The 20543-nt window shown below is 36.5% G+C and overlaps 1 protein-coding gene across 1 annotated transcript in view; it reads right to left on the bottom strand.

Annotated features, from left to right (window-relative positions):
* Positions 1-20543, bottom strand: part of LOC114527037 — a 30360-nt gene that overhangs the window by 1878 nt on the left and 7939 nt on the right. The window contains exons 4-20 of the mRNA XM_028548611.1: positions 20318-20504; positions 20152-20217; positions 19021-19068; positions 14140-14297; positions 13668-13700; positions 11301-11517; positions 10688-10722; positions 9860-10073; positions 9588-9622; positions 9041-9124; positions 8810-8896; positions 7737-7835; positions 7094-7186; positions 5994-6186; positions 4576-5481; positions 4454-4486; positions 165-185 (exon numbers count right to left, since the gene is read on the bottom strand). Of these exons, the coding sequence (XP_028404412.1) occupies positions 165-185; positions 4454-4486; positions 4576-5481; positions 5994-6186; positions 7094-7186; positions 7737-7835; positions 8810-8896; positions 9041-9124; positions 9588-9622; positions 9860-10073; positions 10688-10722; positions 11301-11517; positions 13668-13700; positions 14140-14297; positions 19021-19068; positions 20152-20217; positions 20318-20381 (2386 nt within the window). The 5' untranslated portion in view covers positions 20382-20504. The remainder of the gene's footprint in view (positions 1-164; positions 186-4453; positions 4487-4575; positions 5482-5993; positions 6187-7093; positions 7187-7736; positions 7836-8809; positions 8897-9040; positions 9125-9587; positions 9623-9859; positions 10074-10687; positions 10723-11300; positions 11518-13667; positions 13701-14139; positions 14298-19020; positions 19069-20151; positions 20218-20317; positions 20505-20543) is intronic.

The following is a 20543-nucleotide window of genomic DNA, read 5'->3' as shown; positions in this document are numbered from 1 at the left end:
CAATACTGCAATTTTTTGTTGCTATATATATATTATATTGTACATAAAAGCAAATTGTTCAGTTCCACAGCTATAAGTAAAACAAAAATTACAAAAAATACAAAAGTGTTTGAAAGAAATTTTCCGATAAATTTTTCAAATAAATAAACATAAAAAATATATACCTTCCGTTTCAGCGGATTCGCCTGAAATAAATTGAAATCAAAATTAAAATGGAATTCCACAGGTCCAACATATATAGATTAATCTTTATGAAACCACAAAAATATTTTTCTCGATAAATATGCAGTTACAGAACAATGATGCGATAAAAATGCTCTTGCATTATTATAACGAAAAATTGTTCTATAGGTCAATTAGCTTGTCTATAGCTAGATTTTTCTTTTAAGAATTATACTACTCGAAATTACATGCAGGACTAGAAATACATGCATGCAGCAACCCCTCGCCATTTTAAATGAAGCAAAATATTTCGTGCGCTAGTCAGCGCTACCTAGACCTAACTTTCTACGCTAATATTATGAAATAACTCGTGCAAATTTTTCGGAAACAAAGACAGTCGTAAAGGTGAACAGAAATCACCTGTTTGCCTGCTGCATTACGTTGCAGTTTAAGTGAGTGTTAAACTTTTCTATAGCTTAACCTTCAAAACATCAAAACAGCACAAATAATTATAATAACCATACAAGCACTAAACGTCGAATGTTGTTTTTCGATTATTTATTTTATTCAATGATTTAGCGACTTTATAAGCTGCAAAGTGATATTTGTTTTATCAAAACTCTGAAGTACACTTTTGAGAACTCTTTTTAAAGTTTAAGCGATGATGTAAAGCCTTAAACGGTCGGTCAGCTCCTTGTAAAACGACATACCAAGCTCGTACTTGTCAAAATAACAATGCATTCTTACAGCAAACACTGAATAAGCAAAATATAGACACCTACCACTTCAAAGATTATAAACTACGAGTCGTTCCTATTTCACCAACTGTTTCTGTGCCGTGATGATCTTTAAATCTTTTATTATTGTTTTAATATTTGACTCCATGATGGATTTCATTTTATCCCCGAGCCGGTGCGGAGCACAGTGCGTGGGTACTAATTCCGCCCGGAGATTAGGAATTACACCCGGGACCCGGGAGAAGATAGCGGAATCCAAAGTTGCCCAAATGTCATGGACGTTCAATGGTCATGGTACTTGTGCGCATGTGCGAAATGCGAACGAGTGTAGACTGGTAATCAGCAACTCCTGATTGGCTAAGACGAAACGTTTGTGTTTCAGTGAAAAACGTCAGCAATTTAACTGTCATTTTGCAAACTATTTTTAAAAAATGTTTCGAAAACAAAATATTAAATGTGGAATCAAAAAACAGATAAAACACTGGGAAGAGTTTAAAATATTATCAGAACTGGAGGAATTAGCGGTGAAAAGGAACAACTCGATTGTAATCCTTGAAATGGTAGGAGTCTATTTTGTTTATTTCGAGGTTTATCGTGTTTGCTGTAGGAATACATTTTAAGACCTTGGTACAGTATGTCGTTTTGCTCGGTTTTGCGAAGACGTGACCGACGATTTAAGGCTACATCATCGTTTTAACTTCCAAAAGAGTCCTTAAAAGTGTAATTCGGAGTTTTAATATAACAAATATCACTTTAAAGGTTTATGTATAGTCGACGGCAATCACTGCATGAATTTATTAATCGAAAAACAACATTCGACGTTCACTGCTTGGTTATTTATATTATTTGGGCTGTTTTGATGTTTTGAAGGTTTAGCTATAATGAAGTATTACCTCTCACTTAAACTGTGAAAGTCTATAACTTAATGCAACGGAAAGCAGCAGGAAAACGGGTGATTTCACTTCATCTTTACGACTGTGTTTGTTTCCGAAATATTTGAAACATCAGCTATCGGCTTTACATTTAGGACATTTCATAATATTGAAGGTTAGGTCTGGCTAGCTCAGGAAATATTTTGCTTCGTTTGAAATAGCGAGGGGTTGTTGCATGCATGTATTTCTAGTATTTTTAAAAAATAGTTTGCAAAATAACGGTTAAAATGCTGACGATATCATCACAGAGCACTACACAGAGGTGGAACTCGCGGCAAATCTTGTCCCCCTATTTTTAATGCGCATGCGCTAAGCTCTGGCAAGTGTTTTTACACTTTTTAATAAGGAAAATTAGATTTTTTAGCAGAAAAAATGCAATTTTAAAGCCATGGGTCTTTTGCTCTTCGTTTTTTGACAAATTTTATTTATCCATCCGACATTGCTCCTTTTGGATTAAAAATGACTGCGATAATACGAATTAAAACGGAAAAAAACGGGAAATATACAACTACGAGGAGTGCGATTTTCACACGAAGCTTGCCAGAAGAACTGCCAGGTAAAAATTGAAGGTTTGGTATTTCATATAATAAATGTAGGTCTATATGACTATATTTCGCCAACATACAGTCATATTTTTTTCTAGATGACAAAACAATCTCTCAAAGTTAACTTTGAGCAGATGACATATCAAGACATTGAGTTCTACTGTTCAACAGTTCAAGATAGAAAGTTAGATGGCTATAAAAAAATGCTTTACAACGTATACGCAGTTTACTGATATTTGTGAACCCTATGTTGTCTCCTATGCGTATTATTATTTCACTTTGGACTCTTCGGACCCTCTTTGGGCCGGTACCAATGGAAATTCTAGAACTGAATTATCTAGCAGCAGCAGCAGCAGCAGCAAGGTTAGACAATGGTTCTAGAATTATAGCTTGCATATCAGTATAAGAAATTTATGTTATTCATATATAGGTAAGCTTTTATATTACCTTTTTTCAAATTATTTAGGCTTGGTCTAAATTCATTCATGTAAATTATCTGAACAAAAAGCCTTGTTCTTGAATCTATCCATGCAAGGTTAATTCTACAACATTAAAACTCCATGTAAAAGGGAAGGTTAGGACACATTCATCATCATATTATAGTTTCATAGCACAAAATATTTATATTTTTCATTAAATATTCACATCCAAAAATTGGAAAATAGCTTTCAATCTTCTCATAGAAACCACACAGAATTGCATAATTAATTTTAGATTAGATTGGAAATCGATTTGCATGTCCTTCATGAATATTACAATCATGTATGAACTGAAATTAATATCTGTTAGCATTTACCATTTGTGTGTGAAGTTGGATTTATACTCATGTAAAAAGTATTGTATAATTATATAGGTGAAAGTTGCATTTGTTTATTGTAAATCCTTTGAATTCAAGTTCAAGATTCGAATAAAAAACATGTAGTTTTTGCTAGTTTTATGGCACAATAAATTATTTTCAAAGATTTTTTTCGTGTGTTTGAATTGTAATATTAACACATCAATCATGCTTTTTTTAAGATCAGCTCAGATGTTTTCTGGATGAAAAAATAACTGCCTAATTTATAATCGGCGACGATGCTAGCAATCAGCTTGATATTTATAAAGAAAATCATTCGCGCTTGTATTTCTTACCTCTTTAACCTAACGCATATATTTTTTACAAAAAAACAACCATTTACCGTTTGTTTTTAAAATTTAGGCGCAAAAATGGAGATCGATAGAGCCAGCTTTAAAATATTAACATTTTTCGTCTTTCGAACACCTTTTTCCCTTACTTTAGAGTCAAAATACACTTGCCAGAGCAATTTGCGTGGTGCGTGGAATGGCGTAGGCAGGGGGACAGCAACATCAAAGGGTTCCGCCGCGAGTTCCACAACTGTATATCATTAAACTGTGTTACTTTATACTTATACTTTATTTCAGTTGTGAAGTCTAAATATTACACTTGACAACAAGGGAATATCATGCATGCTCTCTTTTTGTCTTTATAGTTGATATCATGCATGCTCTCTTTTTGTCTTAACCAATCAGCAAGTTGTAGACGACCGTTCTTTCTTCGTTCAAATTTCACGCACGCGCACAACTACCATGACCATTCAACGTCCATGGTCCAAATTTAGGCGACTTTGGATTCCGCTATGTTCTCCCGGGTCCCGGGTGTAATTCCTAATTTCTGGGCGGAATTAGTACCCTCGCACGGTGCTCCGCACCGGCTCGGGGATAATATATATAAGATTCAGATTGGCTAAGATCAGCACCTCAACGAGCCAAACTGATATATTTCAGCGCGGCAAATTTATAATTTTAGCCCGCAAAATATACCGCAATGCCCGCTAAAGTTAATATAAAACAGTTTAAGCAAAGTAATATGTTTCATTGCGTCTGAAGATGACTTTGAAATTGTCGCGGCTGGACTTGGTTTTATTGGAAATCCAGTTTGTGAAAATTTAAGTACGAACATATTTAGCTAAATTCCTGCAATGCATGAATATCGATTTAGCATTTTTTCAACATTTTAGATGCACGACGTTAAAATGCGCAAGACGGTGAGGTGTGTATATTTAAGTAAAAGAAATACCTGGTGGTTCTGTATCTGTCGGTATTGGTTGGACTAAATAAGTAATCGTGAACCCGGATTAGGATGAGACATAAAAGCACAGTAAATTCAAGTACTGTTATAAAATAAGCAAGATTATTTACCAATTATTTCATCTTTTTTAGCATTTTGTTGTTCTTCATCGATTCTTAGCACCCACGGAAGACCACTTTCAGCTGCTGAATTTTCTTCGGAAAGCACTTCATGTATAGTAATTGTTCCTTTTGCTGGATATTTAATGGGGACTCCCTTGAAATGGTCGATTACATAACCGATGGAATCTAGCTGTCCTTGGTCTACAAAAAACGAAAACGGTCCGCCTTTGTATTCCTGGAAATCTAAACACATTTGAAGACGGCGATCTGTTCCAAGCCGTTTCGCTGTTCCTTTCTCACTTTTAATGTATTTTGCTTGGTAAAGATCTTTTAACTGTTTAATGTTTTCTTCGCCCTTGTCATCGACGAATTCACTCACCAAGACGACTAAAATGTCTATCAGTTCATTATGTGCAGGCTTTCGTCGATACAAAGCATAGGCATAGCAGGAGAATGAGTAATTGAGGTGACTCAAAAGACTAGCTAACATCCCGCGCGTCGCCGATATAAAGAAATAGAAAGAAAACCCTTCAATTTTCGCATTAACAAAGCCTTCTTTTGTGTTCTCTGCAATATCACCGGCTACCAGTTCCCAAACGGTTCTCCAATAATTGCAGTTGTAAGAGCCACGCAGGATGAACAATTCAATATCGGACACGGTCCTTTCATGTTTAAACATAAGATCAGCCGGTTTCAAGAATTTCAAGCCATTGGGAAGAAATTCAACCACATTCGAAGCCCCTTTAATTAAACCTAAGTCGAACAGAGACTTTCGATCAACGCGTTGGTCGTCTATTCTTAAAGTAATTTCTGTATCTTCGTCCAAGCAACCAGCATTGATTCGAAGAATGACGTCTTTCAACTTGATGACACCTCCATCAGTGGTGATGAGCTTCTTTGCTAAATTTGCTCGTGCTAGAGTGAGATATACGGGTTGTATCATAAAAAAGTTAACATTATTTACGTATTGACCTATAAATGAAACGTTCGATCGATCTGCCAAGCGGTCTTAATAAACATGCATCAAATTATTAACAGAATCAGAGATTTTATAGCTGATAAAGCATTTCTCAAACTTGCACCGTGTGAATTAATGGCTAATTATTGTGTTTTAAATATTTCAATTTAACACCGCATTCAAGTTTCATTAAATATTTTTTTCAAAAACTCCCAACAGTTAAATCAAAGATTTTCGGAAGTGCTCGAGTGCTAGAGTAATCGGAAGATCTTAAAGTATCGCTTAATAAATCGAAAATAAATTCTTCGAGAAACGAGTTAAATGTTTTGATTTATATAGCCAAATTGCTAGTTATATATATACATGAATAATTCTTCCACTATAATGTATCAAGAGCTGCCGACAATATTGAATAAGAATTAATATAGAAATATTTATTACGGCCTAATGCGTTTTCTTTTGTACTCACTTTTCTTAGCGGTATCATCATTATTGTAAAACTTGAAGACGCGTTTTTTACGGAAACGTTTTGCGTGAGATAACGACGTGGTTGCATCGCTGGATGACACAGGTTTACTTCGGGTATTTTTACTTTCAAATTTTACATCTGGTAATGGGGGAGCAAGGAGTCTCGAGATCAGTATTGAATCGTCTGGATCATCCTAAATAGGTAAATTTTAATTTTTTTGTTATTTTAAATTGATAAAAGAAGTCAAAAAATTGCCCTTAAATGTTAAGTATAAACGAGAAGCAAAAACATGAAATTTAACATTTTAGCAAAGAACTAAGCAGCTCTCGTATTTCTATATAAGCCGCTAAATAATTCCGTTATGGATATAAATAGAATTAATAAATAAAATTAAGTATTTTAAATAAAATTACAATTTATCTAATATAATAATATATTACATAAGAAAATGCTGTACTATAAAATCAATTATAGTTAAAAAAAATTCCAAAGCTTTACTGGACAACCAATGGTTAAACGGATCAATTTCATGCCAACGTTTTTCAGAAATTGAAATCCGGTGAGTTCATTATTTGTTGAATTACACCTAGAACCAATATTTAGACGCGAACCAATTGAATCAGATCTCACCTACTTCTAAGAACGTATATAACGAGTTATAACCGCATATTTAAACTATGAATTATAGTATATAGTGTCAGTTAAAGCAATCCTGGAAATTATAATGCGGACCCTGTTAGCATGAGAATCGTATATTCAAGTTGGATAAACATCTATGTTGTCGATCTAGATCGCTTTTGGAGTTTGTATATATATATATATATATATATATATATATATATATATATATATAATTATATATATATATATACACCCATTTGCAAAAACGTTGGCCGCAGATAGATAGATAGATAGATACTCGAAGTCTAATTAGAAATGCATATGACTAGATTTGCATGGGATTTCAATCATATTACACAACATATGCAATTCTAATTAGATTTCGAGTATATATATATATATATATATATATATATATATATATATATATATATATATATATATATATATATATATATACAATCGTGTTAAATGCTCACATTTTCACCCACACCACTGTCATTGAGTCTGCTGTTAGTTGAATTACATCTAGAACCAATATTAGAACCGGAACTAGTTGAATACGATCTCACCTAATTCAAAGAAAAGGGTATAATTAATCATAACATATATATTCAAACTTCCGTCACCGAATTTGCTATTAGTTGAATTACATCTTGAACCGATATTAGGATCAGAACCAATTGAGTAGGATCTCACCTAATATTAAATTATAACATATTGAAACTACTGAACCATATAATAATATAACAATAGAGTTGATGTTCGCGGGTATAAATTATGTTTTTCATCAGACTCTGAACTCATTTTAAAAATGTGTTCTGTAGGGGGCCAAAAACACATTTATGCCCAAGAACATCAACTGTATTACTATTATATTAACTTATAATTAAAGGGCAATTTTTGTATAAAAAATTATGCAATGATTTAGATTGGCTAAGATCAAACTGATATATTTCAGCGCGGCAAATTTATAGTTTTAGCCCGCAAAATATACCGGCAATGCCCACAGAAGTACATATAATTATATTTTTGGTTGAGAGAAATCCGGCTTAAAATTTATGATGCAGTTTGGTTGAGGTCCCAGTTACCATCACGTCAATTGTATTAATTAATGCTCACATTTTCACTAATATCACTGTCACTCAATTTGCTATTAGTTGAATTACATCTCGAACCAATATTAGAACCAGAACCAGAACTAGTCGAATACAATCTCACCTAATTTCAAGAAAAGGGTATAATTAATCACAACATATTGAAACTTCTAAACTACATAATTTATATAGTGTTTCTCAAAAGAAATCCTAACAATTATCTGTCTGGAGGACGATAGATTAATCTATGTCGAAAATCATCTATTATAGTCGCTATTGGGGTGGAATGATGCATTAATCCGACAAAGTTCATGACATATTCCAAACGATGTAACCTATTCCATTGGTTATGGATTGGGTATAGTTATCTCACCTAATTTTAAGAACATGTTTATAATAAATTATAACATATTGAAACTACTGAACTATATAATTATAGGATTGGTTGAGAGAAATCCTAAACTTTATGATGCAATTTGGCTAAGGTCCTAGTTACTATTCAGGATCACGTCCATGTTGTGCATTTACTGACATAATTATGTAAGTCTGTACACTGGATATTGTATTAATGCTCACATTTCTACCAACTTCACTGAATGCGCGATTTCTTGAAATTGATCTAGATCCAGTATGATATTCGGAATCAATAGAATAAGATCTCGCCGAGTGAAAAGAAAGCCAATGTATTACTACTTTACTACTGACTGTGTATACAGCTGATTCAGAGAAGGTTGTCTAACTGTCTTCAAAATTTTTGAATCAAAAATCTTAAACCATAAAATCTATAAGCATGCAAAGAATAACGATAATTTGCATGAGGAATTTATCTTTAGTCGTTTATTGCAAGGAGCGCGAATATTCTTCCAATTAACACATAACTTTAAAGGGCCGCACAAATACAGCCACCATTTGTGATGAAAGGTATAACAATATGTTTAAGAAGGTTTAAATTTTGTCGATGGCAAAATATCATTATATGTCATATCGTTTTAGTTGCACGCACTCATTAGATCCATACCTTTCAACCGTTTTAAATCTCATAAATATTACTATTAACAGAAAAATATGATTAGATAATCTTGTGAAATGGTAGCTCACATTTTCACCAACATCACTGAGTTGACTATTGGTGGAATTATATCTGGAACCAACATTGGGACCAGAACCAATGGAATACGATCTCGCCTAATATCAAAAATATTTATAATCATTATAATAACATATTCAAACTATCAAACTATTTATTACGATGCGGTCTGGATGGGGAGCCACTTACTATACCAGGCTGTGTTTACAACTGTTATATTATTTTTTTATTAAAAAACTCACAATTTCTTTCATTTCACCAACGTAGCTACTTCGATCAGGACTAGGATTTGTCGACACCACAGAGTCACATGGAAAAGAGTTATCCTGATTAACAAACAGGAATATCATTTGTTTAAAATCCAACCAATTTCGGTACTAAATTACAGTGTATTGGCTTGGATGAACTTAGTGCAAAACACAAATCACCAAAAAATTTTAGCCATAAAACTTATGATTACGCATGGGCAACGATAGACGGACATAAAATTAATAATAATTATAGTTCTAAGCTATAATATTATATAGTTATAGTATAACATATAAAAATGACCCAGTCTTTCGGATGTCATACAATTTGCAGATTTTATGCATATACCGCGTGGTTAAGCAGCGTTAACATTTCCTTTTTAAAATTCCATTTTCCAAGCTCTTCCATACTTTTTATTAGAGTATTCAATTGAAACTACTGTTGAAGAGTTTTATAAAACAAGCCGGGTTTTCCCGCTACGCATACGAAATAACAATCACATGCAATGGGGGTGGGACCACACCTTTGATTCAAACTTACTTGTTCTTTGGCGAGTTTTGCGGTCCCGTCTTCAGCTGAAAGTGAAAGGTACAAAGGGTAAAATGAGAACAGGAATTTGCAAATCGAGGAAACCCATTTTCGCTGTTGGGGATCGGAGTTTAGAGAGGTGCGTGGTGCGATCAGTTTAGAATCTTTACTTCTGAAGTCTTAGGAGAGCACCCAAAAATTTTGCCCGGTTAAAAGTCGAATTTGTTTAATTTGAGATGATAATATTACTCTCACAGAAATTGCATGTCCTTCAATTAACTTACACACTGTAATTTGCTCATTGTCCTCAGCTATGCTGTTTAAATTGTTGTGGGGATGACCCAATATGGACCCAGATCGAAACCGACTTCCAGCATTAGTAGGTCCATAAGTAATAACAGGGTCATATTCATCCAAGACATTTTTGGCGGTAGACGTCTTCCTTAAACTCATTCCCACTGAAACATCGCGTTCAGGAGTTGAACGTTGAACATCTTCCTGCAAAACGTGTTTTGGCCCTCAGATTTTGCCCAAAATGAATTGTGATTGGGCAGCTGGCTAATTGCCTCAGATTTTTCGCAAAACTATCAAACTATATATAAACCAGCATCTTCCTTAGCGCGAATCATGTTGCTAAATACATTTGAAGGATTCAATTCATCGATTCAGCAGGACATTTATAACAGCATTTATCGCAATACTATATTATGAATGTCTTGGTGCAGCGGAGTATAGGGGAGCCGCGGCTATTCCTAGTGAACGCAATTTCATTATCTTCAACGATAACCGGGGTTGATTTTGCCCGAGAAATCATACTGCGTTTGAATCACGCCAACATTTGCGAGTTTCGTACGTTCAATCCCTTAAGTATCGTTGCGCGGTCCGTACATCGGTTTCAGCTTATCCTGGTATCCTGGCAGGTCGGTGAGTAAATTATAGTCCCCTTGTCCTTCATTGCTGAGTACGAGGTCCGCACGATTCGTTATGATAGCGTCAGATTTGACCTCAGTCTCTTTTTGCAAGCAATATAATTATAACGTTTCCGATAAAGAAATTGAATTTGTTGATTCCTACTCGTGACCGTTAAAAATTATGTAGCTCATTCGACTTACTTTTTCATAGGTGCGTTTTGGGTCCTTGTCATCAGCTAAAAATGATATGGCCAAAAAAGCAAAAATAAGATAAGAAATGCGTGGTGTGCAAAAAAAGATTTTGAGGAAGTGTCTAGAGAAATGTGCACTGCAGGGAATTCTAGAGTAGCAGTGTCTGTATAGAGTTTTTGTTTGGCAATTAATCTGTAAGGCGATTCCATTAATTTTTCTTTTCAAAAGTCGTACTTTTTTCGAGAAATCGTATAAATCGTGTTGTGTGGGGTAGTGTAGTGTAGTATGGCGTTGTGTGGTTGGCATGTGTGCATGGTGTGATGTTATGTGATTGCAGTGGCGGATCTAGGGGTGTGCAGAATAAATTACACAGCTTAATTTTAAATCAAAACGCCTTAATAAATACTCTATTGGTTATAGATTTGAAAAGAATATTTTTTACATTAAAATCTACCAATGCGATTCCGATTTTAAACTGTAGTAATTTATTCTGCACACCCCCAGATCCGCCACTGTGTGATTGTGAGGTATATGGCGTGCGTGGTGTGTTCTGTTTTGGTATCGGTGAGATGTTTTGCGGGGTGGTGTTTTGTGGTGCGAAATTATGAGAAATCATAATTACTTTTACAGAGATCTTCCTTCAACGTGCACATTGGATTGTCCTCATTTTCCAAAGCCACGCTGTTGTAATTGCTAAGGAAATATTTTGATTTTGAACCAGATTGTTCCAGACTATCCACTTTAGATGAAATAACTCCTTTATTAGGAACAGCAGAAGTTGAATGAACCAGTACTTCTTCCGAAAAGTTCGACATGGCTGTAACTTTTATGTCGTCTTCCTAAAAAAATTTAACAGTTTTTTCCATAATAAAAATGGGATTACCTATAACATAGTTCTATGATAAGTTGATTCCTTGATATTTATCGCAAAATTTTCAAATACTATACATTTAATGTATGCTCCCGAGGGAAATGGTGAGTTTTGTTTTCCCAAGAGTCTGAATGTTCCTCGAGGGAAAGAAAGTTAACATTGTCATTGAGACTCAAGAGAAACAAAACTAACTATTTCCCGAGGTAGTTTACATTAAGTGTTTTGTTATATAGGAACAAAAACATACATGTTACACAACAATTTCATTTAAAAAAAATTCACTTTGTTATGACAATATGCGGGCAACAATTTTTGACTTGTTCCCCCCTAGGTAGCCCAAAGGTATTTGTGTTTTAATCTAAAGCGTCCATCCAGTTTAATATCGCGGTCTGTGACGTAAACACCAATTGCTATATTTGTATTATAATAAGATAAGGTTGGCAACTAAATATAAATTAACCACGTACACCCTCAAAACTATCGACAAAAAACATTGAAAATATGCAACATAACTCACAAAAAACATCATAACAATAAAATTTGATGTTTTTAATTGCTCCCCAGTACATTTTCTTGTTGAAAACAACTCTAGAAATACGAAAAATTTAGCGATACTTTTCGTGTTGCCATGAATTTTTTCGCCGTAACGATGCGGGATGTCTTTTGCCTAGCACTGGTTTTCGATTCAAATGGCGAAGCAGCGACACAGAATACCTACCAGAAGTGGAACTCTATACTATTTTTTCGTAAGTGTGATTCGTCATGATTCGTCACTTAGCAAGTGCATTTTTTTGAGGTAGTCACCCCCCTGCCAATGTCTAAAATCAAGCCATATTTAGTATTGGCAGGGGGGTGACAGCCTCAAAAAAATGCACTTGCTAAGTGACGAATCACACTTACGAAAAAAGTACAGGAGTTCCACTTCTGTAAGGTATTCTGTGGCAGCGACCTCATTGGCTGTTAAAATTGGCGAACACCAATTTAATTATTCGCCAATTTTAACAGCCAATGAGGTCGCTGCTTCGCCATTTGAATCGAAAACCAGTGCTAGGCAAAAGACATCCCGCATCGTTACGGCGAAAAAATTCATGGCAACACGAAAAGTATCGCTAAATTTTTCGTATTTCTAGAGTTGTTTTCAACAAGAAAATGTACTGGGGAGCAATTAAAAACATCAAATTTTATTGTTATGATGTTTTTTGTGAGTTATGTTGCATATTTTCAATGTTTTTTGTCGATAGTTTTGAGGGTGTACGTGGTTAATTTATATTTAGTTGCCAACCTTATCTTATTATAATACAAATATAGCAATTGGTGTTTACGTCACAGACCGCGATATTAAACTGGATGGACGCTTTAGATTAAAACACAAATACCTTTGGGCTACCTAGGGTTCCCCTGGCGGGAAACATTGCATTTATTTAAAGTCATGTGACTGCGAATGAACAAATCACATATAAAATACACAGCACCTATATAACAATTGATCATTATCTTCCTCAGTGAGAGTCATGTTTTATTAACTTGGCATTTAATAATAATAAACAATTAATAACCATTAACTTCTTATAACCTCGCTCGCTCGGCCTTTACCGAGAAAGAAATATTGGACCGAGGTCTCTTTGTACAGACGGCGAGCCCGTAGGACGAGGTTTGTACAAAAAGACGGAGGTCCGATATTGATTTCTCAGTAAAGCCCAAGCAAGCAAGGTTAATAAAGGGTTTATTATATGGCATAAGTCTTGCACTTGAAACAAACAAGAAATGCATGATTCCGTTCATAAGTAACCTAGTACGCATTTAAAAAAAACGAAAACAAAACGTTGCATTATTGGGTTTACCTAAAACCATCCGGAGCCATCTTATTAATTTCAATAGCAATTTAATCTGCCTTTTAGCGTTTCTTTGTGCTATATTTCTTAGAATGAATTTGTTTTTCATCCCATAATGGATCGCAAGTAACGCCGGTCCATCACGGGAAAGTAATGGACCGTTGATCGGTAAATTTTCGGTCGCAATCGTGACCTCTTGAGAAATAGACAGGCGTATTTTTTACTACAGCCTGTATTAAATTTGATTTCTGTCACTCCATATTTTGGGCCCAACTCAATTATATACCTGGTGAACGGTACGATGTAGAGAAATATCATCCTAAATTGAAAATAGAAACATTTTTTAAACAACCACTAGCAAAAATATAAAACATTGTTATTAAAGATGAGGTACAAAGATGAGATTTCTGTCCCTCCTGCACATCGATTCGACTCGTAACAATGAGAAACTAGAAAACGTTTTTAAAAAATTTTCTAAATTCCTGAACAGAACTCTACAGGTTATGTTGACCTTGAAGAATAAAGATTTAAATATAGTTTTCTTATAATCGACAAAATTTCTAATAGACAAAAAATAAGCAGAGCCTCAGACTCAGTTACATTACAATCTGTACGTCACTTTTGAGTGGGGAATTTTATGACATAATTGAAGAAACTGAAAGATTAGGAACGTGCTTCCCAATTAAAGTTTAGTCCCAATAGAATAGAGTTCTCCCCACAGGTAGTTTGAAAGATAAACTGAGAAAACTTTTACTTACATTCTTTGTCAAGGGCTGAACTTCGCTTTTATCCTTACGCTTCCTTTCAAGTTGTTTGCGCTTTATGCCACGAGCAAGAAGTATCAGAAATAGCAATAAAATGGCAGTACAAACCCCAATAAGAATCCAAATTGTCAAGTCAAAATTTTTCCTTGGCTCTGTAAAAGTTTAGTGTACTCAAGTTAACAAAGCAACCGAACACTTTATTTGGTTATGAATGTTAAATTATTTCATTATCATTAATATTCTCACTGCATGGGCGCTTCGCTAAACAATACCATATTAATGCGTTAAAACTTAATGCAAATATAAGCAGCATCAGAGTAATCGCATGAATAAACACGGTTGGTATAAAAGACCGGGAAAACAGCAAATTTTCACATTTTGCCACGAAGACGACCTGGCTGCATATACAGGAAGGAATTTTTTGCTGTTGGAGTGTCGCAGCCGAGCCATAAGTTGGATATGGACGACCCAGCCGTTCAACCTCTGGCAGTGCATATTGATGCGGTTTTAGCAGAACACCAACCACCTCACCAAGCCGTACAGTTAAACGATATTGCAGTCGAGATCAATAACCCCGTAAATCCGCCAGTACAGCCTCAAGAGCCGCGTATACCCAGTGCAGGTTTCTCTTCGTATTGTTTTTACTCGGCAGGGTTAGTGCTTTAGGCTTAGCTTCGTTGTAAGGGACAGGGTTTTTTAAGCTCCTCCTTCAAAAGCTTACGGGATTTGTCCACATGTCTCGTTTTCCTTCTGGTAGTGCAATTCCTACTTTGCTTTCTGTTCATCGGGAGAGGCACTCTTAGTACGCCTTACATTCTGTCTACGACGGGATACCCGTGTTCAGAGGCTGAGTCGGATGTCGTGCTTCTCACCGGGTCGACGTTTCGTGTGTATAACCCTTTCCATACTTGCCTGTTGCTAGATTAGGTAACGGGTTGAGGGCGGGAGCTTTGTATCCTATAATTATTATAGTTGTTCCTCAGTATACTAATACCACTGTTATATCTCCCCGCGTTTTGAAAGACATATAGGAAATTTTTTGCCTTTGGTCTAGTACAGGATATACATTCTTTACGCCTTTGTTGAGGCGGCATCAAATTCCTTTTGATTTGAATTAAGGGTTTAGATTTATGATACCTTTGTTGAAGCAATTTGCCACTTCGGTTTAATTACGCCTTTGTTGAGATGGCCAAGATTACCTACACTTGCGTTTAAGCGATATAAATTTATAGGCCTTTTGTTGCATTTGGTTAAAATACATAAATAAAATGTTTACGCATGCTTTTTGTCCAAGCGGCATAAGTACCTCTACGCTTTTGGTGAAGCGGTATAGATTTACGATGTTTTTCTTGAACTCAATCTAGATTTATTTACGCTTTTGTTGAAGCGATATACGCCTCCCAGTCTACGCTTTTGGTGAAGCGCTATGAGATTTACGCTGCTTTATTGAACTGACCTAGATTGGTTTACGCTTTTGTCGAAGCGATATAAGATTACCCAGTCGACGCTTTAGGTGAAGCGATATATAGGTTTATGAATTAAGATGCTTTATTGAACTGGTTTAAATCTACTTCCGCTTTGGGTGAAGCAACCTCTGAACGCTTTTGGTGAAGCAGTAGGGACTTACGATGCTGAATTGAACCATGCAATCTAGATTTATGCTTTTGTGGAAGCCATATAACTTACTTCTACGCACTTTTGGGGCAGCAGTGTAATTTATGATGCGTTTGCTGTACCAGTCTAGATTCATTTACGGCTTTTCATTTGTTGGTGTGCGAGTATAGGTTACCAGTCCATACGCTTTTGGAGAAGAGGTGTGAATTTAAGTTTTTGTTGAGGCAATTTCCCATTTACAATTTATTTACGCTTTTGCATTTAGTTGAGACGAACAAAATTGCTGGCTTGCGATCCAGCGATAGAAATTCATGGTGCTTTCCTTGAAGTCTTAAAAATTGTTTACGTTTTTCCTCAAACCGGTATAAGTTTCACGTACCTCTAATGCTTTAGTGAGGCGGTATGGATTAATGCTGCCTGTGTTCCAGCAATATAGCTCACCTATGAATTGCGACCGGTGTAAACCCGGACTTACGCTCCTGATGAATATTGTGATTTTTATAGATTCTGCAACACATATAAACGAACTTCAATGTTGTAAAAATCAAACAAACTTTAAAAAATATATTCTGCGTTGTTACGTACCAGGCTTAGATTCGGATTGTTCTACACACGCCGTGGATTTATGATACGTTTATTTACGTAATTACCCATTTGGGAGTACTTAGCTATATTTTTCGTTGAGGCGACCAAAATAGGGGCGAATCTACGTCTTGGTGGTAGCGGTATTAAAACGGTTTAGAACTGTTTATGAATTATGTACTTGTTAAAGCTATAGATTACGTTTATTGTTTACGGGAAATCATCTGCGCTTTGCTCCACCGGAATTATGTGCCTGGCGCGCACTTTCTTTCGATTTTTGAATCTTTGGATTAAAGATCTCCCTTTCTCTTTGGACAAACTCACTGATCCCCCACGTTATGTTAAAAAGGACCACTACCAAACAGTCATGCATGACAAGAGTGGTTACGATCACGTTCTCCCTACCAAGCGTAGTCAGGCGTTTTTCGGTCTCCAATGATTTTCCCCCGTTTGTGCTAATCGGTCCGCTTCTAAAGTTTCTTCAAACCCAACGCTGCCCGTTCTCTGTCGTCGTTCCGGATCTTACACCCAGGCGCTACTGGTGGCCGTTACTAAAACATCGTTTTCTACTTTATTCATGTTGGGAAAAAGGGCGCTACTGGTGTCTTACTTTTCCCTGATTAAGGATTTTCGGCTTCAGGACCCGCCCACTGCCATGGGACCTGTGGGTCTTCAGGATCCCTTCTGCATACTAACGTTTCCGTACTGTTCAGGCACGTGTACTGTGATGTTCCTCGTTTGTGGAAACCAGCTGAATGTTGCCCCAAATGCCATTATGCTAACGATGTGGATTTCAACGGTGTGGATTTCAAAACAAACATTCCATCGAGTTTATTCACCAAACGTTTCCATATATAGATTTACCGAATATCAACGCTCGCTTCCAATCCCTCCAGTCCGTCAGAGGCCAAAAGCCGTACGAGTGTCAGAAGTCCCGTTTACAGGAAGACGAGGAGGTATTCTTGGCGTCTCTTCCACAGCCAAAAACGTTGATTTCTGCTTCAACTGGGGATGTGATCCGCTTCCTGATTTGAAAAGATAAAACAGGTTAAACAAACGTTTTGACTCGGACGCCTGTCCATTTTTGGGTACCTCTATTGGACGTGCAACCTGCAAGTGTCGTACCAGGCTCGCGTCAGGTACGACCGACAACTATATAGCCAAGTTAAAGGCAATATTTACATCGCTGGGCCCTCTTGATCGCTCTGATGTCCCTTCCGTGGGCTTTGGTAACCCAGCTAGTCACCCAACTGTCTCTAATTATCTGAAGTCTGTCCACGAAGAACAAGTGACGCCAAAACAACCCGTTCCTTTGTTCTTTGACAAAATTTTTGGCATTGTGCAATTAATTCAAGGCGTCTTTATCACAACATGATATTAGCCTTTTTTCTGCCTGGATCTCTACTCCGGCGATCGTGTTTCTCATTTAGAACGCTTGAAAACGAATAATGTCATGTGTCTGCCTGGTAACGAGGGTTTCTTAAATCGCCACACCTGCGGTAAGACACTTCGGGGAAAGCACACCCATGTGTTCGCTGTGAAGCCTTCCCCTTCGCCATCCTCCTGTCCCCGATCGCTAACCTTCAGTTATACGTCCTCCTGTGTGACAGAATGCACGTCAACCTACGCCAGGGTTTTCTATTTCGCTCCACGGACCCCAAAGGTTGCGTTACTAACGCTCTTTTCTTGGCTCGGCTGTTACCAATCGTCTAAAGAAGTACCTCTCCAATTTAAACCTCGATGAAGGCGAGACCACCCACAGCTTCCGGGCAGGTTGTTCTATAACGTTGTCACTACTGGGCGCCTCCGACGAAGCTATAGCTAAACACATTGGTTGGAGGAGTGTCGCTACCGCACAATATTACACCCAAACGGATGCGGTCATGCATCCCACCCAAACCTCTTCTATCTTAACCACCGGCGCTTCTGCTTCGTCCGTCCTCCAAGATTCCCGCATGCGGCAACTTGGAGAAACCTTTCGAAGCAAGCCTTGCCTTGAAAGAAGCCTTGCCATAATGCTAGATAATATAACGCTTGTATAATATATCAAGTTCATATTTTTTCTGAGTATTGGAGAGAGTATTTGCACAGTAAACGCGAAAGGATTGATCAAATGTTGTTTCAGAGCCAGCGAAGCTCGGGCGTGAAAATCATTTGTCCCCATTCTTAGTTTATTTTCAGCTATGGTATTGTGCAGCGGGGCGAACGGTGAGAATATATTCATATTCTCACTGGGCGCTTCGCTAAACAATACCATATTAATGCGTTAAAACTTAATGCAAATATAAGCAGCATCAGAGTAATCGCATGAATAAACACGGTTGGTATAAAAGACCGGGAAAACAGCAAATTTTCACATTTTGCCACGAAGACGACCTGGCTGCATATACAGGAAGGAATTTTCGTCCCACCCACCTCCCCTCGGCTGCGACACCTCTCCTCGCCGCACTTTACTCTAAGCTGAAAATCATTTGTCCCCATTCTTAGTTTATTTTCAGCTATGGTATTGTGCAGCGGGGCGAACGGTGAGAATATATTCAGATTTACGTTTTTCGAGATGCAAGAGTTAAACGACGTATTGTGGTCCCTTTGATTGATTCACCTCGATTAATTTTCATTCCCTATTAAAATTATTATTGGTGCTGGGTGATTATAAATTCTAACAACAATGCATCTCACCTGTGTTCGTGGGCAGTAATGTTGTAGGGACACCGAGTGTTTTCGCAGCTGAAAATGAAGATGGAGGTAAAATATATTTTAAGAAATACTTTTAACTGTTTACCTCAATATCGCTTGAATCAGAATAACTATCCTTATTACAAATTGGGGCCAAGCTTTTCATATAGCCCCCTGTTTTGCAAGGGAGGCAACCTCTGATCCATTCCATCGGAATATAGTTGAAACATTAGGCACACTCAACCTTTTGGAACCAGGGACAATACCATAGGAAAAAATCAATGCAATTTTTACATGTGATAAAAAAATAAGTCAACCACCAACGCAAGTTCAAACCAGAGATGGTGCCATAATAATTCCTCTCCAGAGAGTTTGCATCGCTATGAATCAGGGTGTAAGAATTGTCCATAAAAACTTGCAAAAAATACTTTACAACCAAGCCCAGCCAAAGCAACTTAAAAATTCCAGAGTACAGTGGCGTAACTAGAACGATAATTGGGGGGGGGTGTGAATATTCATATATCCAGTTCTGCCCTACGGATTTCTTTTGTAATTGCAGTAGCTTACTAAAGAAATCCGTCGGGCAGAACTGAATATATCAATATTCACCCCCCCCCCAATTATCAATCTAGTTACGCCCCTGCCAGAGTATCTAGGGCATGGAGTGGCACAGCTAGAATCAAGTAGTGCATAATGCCAATACAACAGTAACCAATAATATCATTGTATATATTACATATACATTATATAAAAGAAATCAGACGACAGAAAAATGATTTATTACTTTAGTAACTAAGTCAGTCTGAGATTTTCAAAAGATTAAACTGGACGTTTCTGCCAGTTTTGCTACATTTTGTGAAAAAACGTCGCAATTAAAAATGTTTAACCACATGACTTGATCATTAAAAAATCAAATTCAAGTGTGTTCGAAAGTGAAAGTTTTAGAAAAACAATAAAGATAAAGAAACTCAGGCAAACACAAGACACGATAATTAAAACAGCACAATAACAACAACAATGTAGGCCCAACACAGTAAGAATAATCAGAACATGCATTATCACCACTTAGCATGCAGCAACAAAATAAACATGCAACATCGCTAACACAACAGAAATCAAAAACAAAGCTAGCACCTGTTATTGAGGGTGATGATGTTGTAGGGACAACCATCATAGTTGAAGCAACACTTGTGTTTGTGACTAAAAAATCAAGAAAAAACACATCGGTAATAAAATAATAATATATTATCAAAATAAAAAAGATATATAAATGCATGCATGAAGCGAAATTCACCATTACCTTGTTCATTTGTTATGACTCCAATGCCACCCAAAAGAAACGAAAGTTGGATAAACTTGATCATCGCAAAATGTCTCTTTACACTGTTAATTCAAAAGAGTCATTTTGACTCCTTCAAAGGAGTCGTTTTCTTGACCCCAGGACGACTCCTTGAAGAGAGTCATTTTGACTCATTTTGGGTTGACACCTGTAAAGAGTCATTTTAACCCTTTAACTAGAGTCGTTT

This window comes from Dendronephthya gigantea, unplaced genomic scaffold (genome assembly GCF_004324835.1).
Source record: "Dendronephthya gigantea isolate DGI-Jeju-01 unplaced genomic scaffold, DenGig_1.0 000042F, whole genome shotgun sequence".
Lineage (NCBI taxonomy): Eukaryota > Metazoa > Cnidaria > Anthozoa > Malacalcyonacea > Nephtheidae > Dendronephthya > Dendronephthya gigantea.
This window is presented reverse-complemented; position numbering and strand designations above follow the sequence as displayed.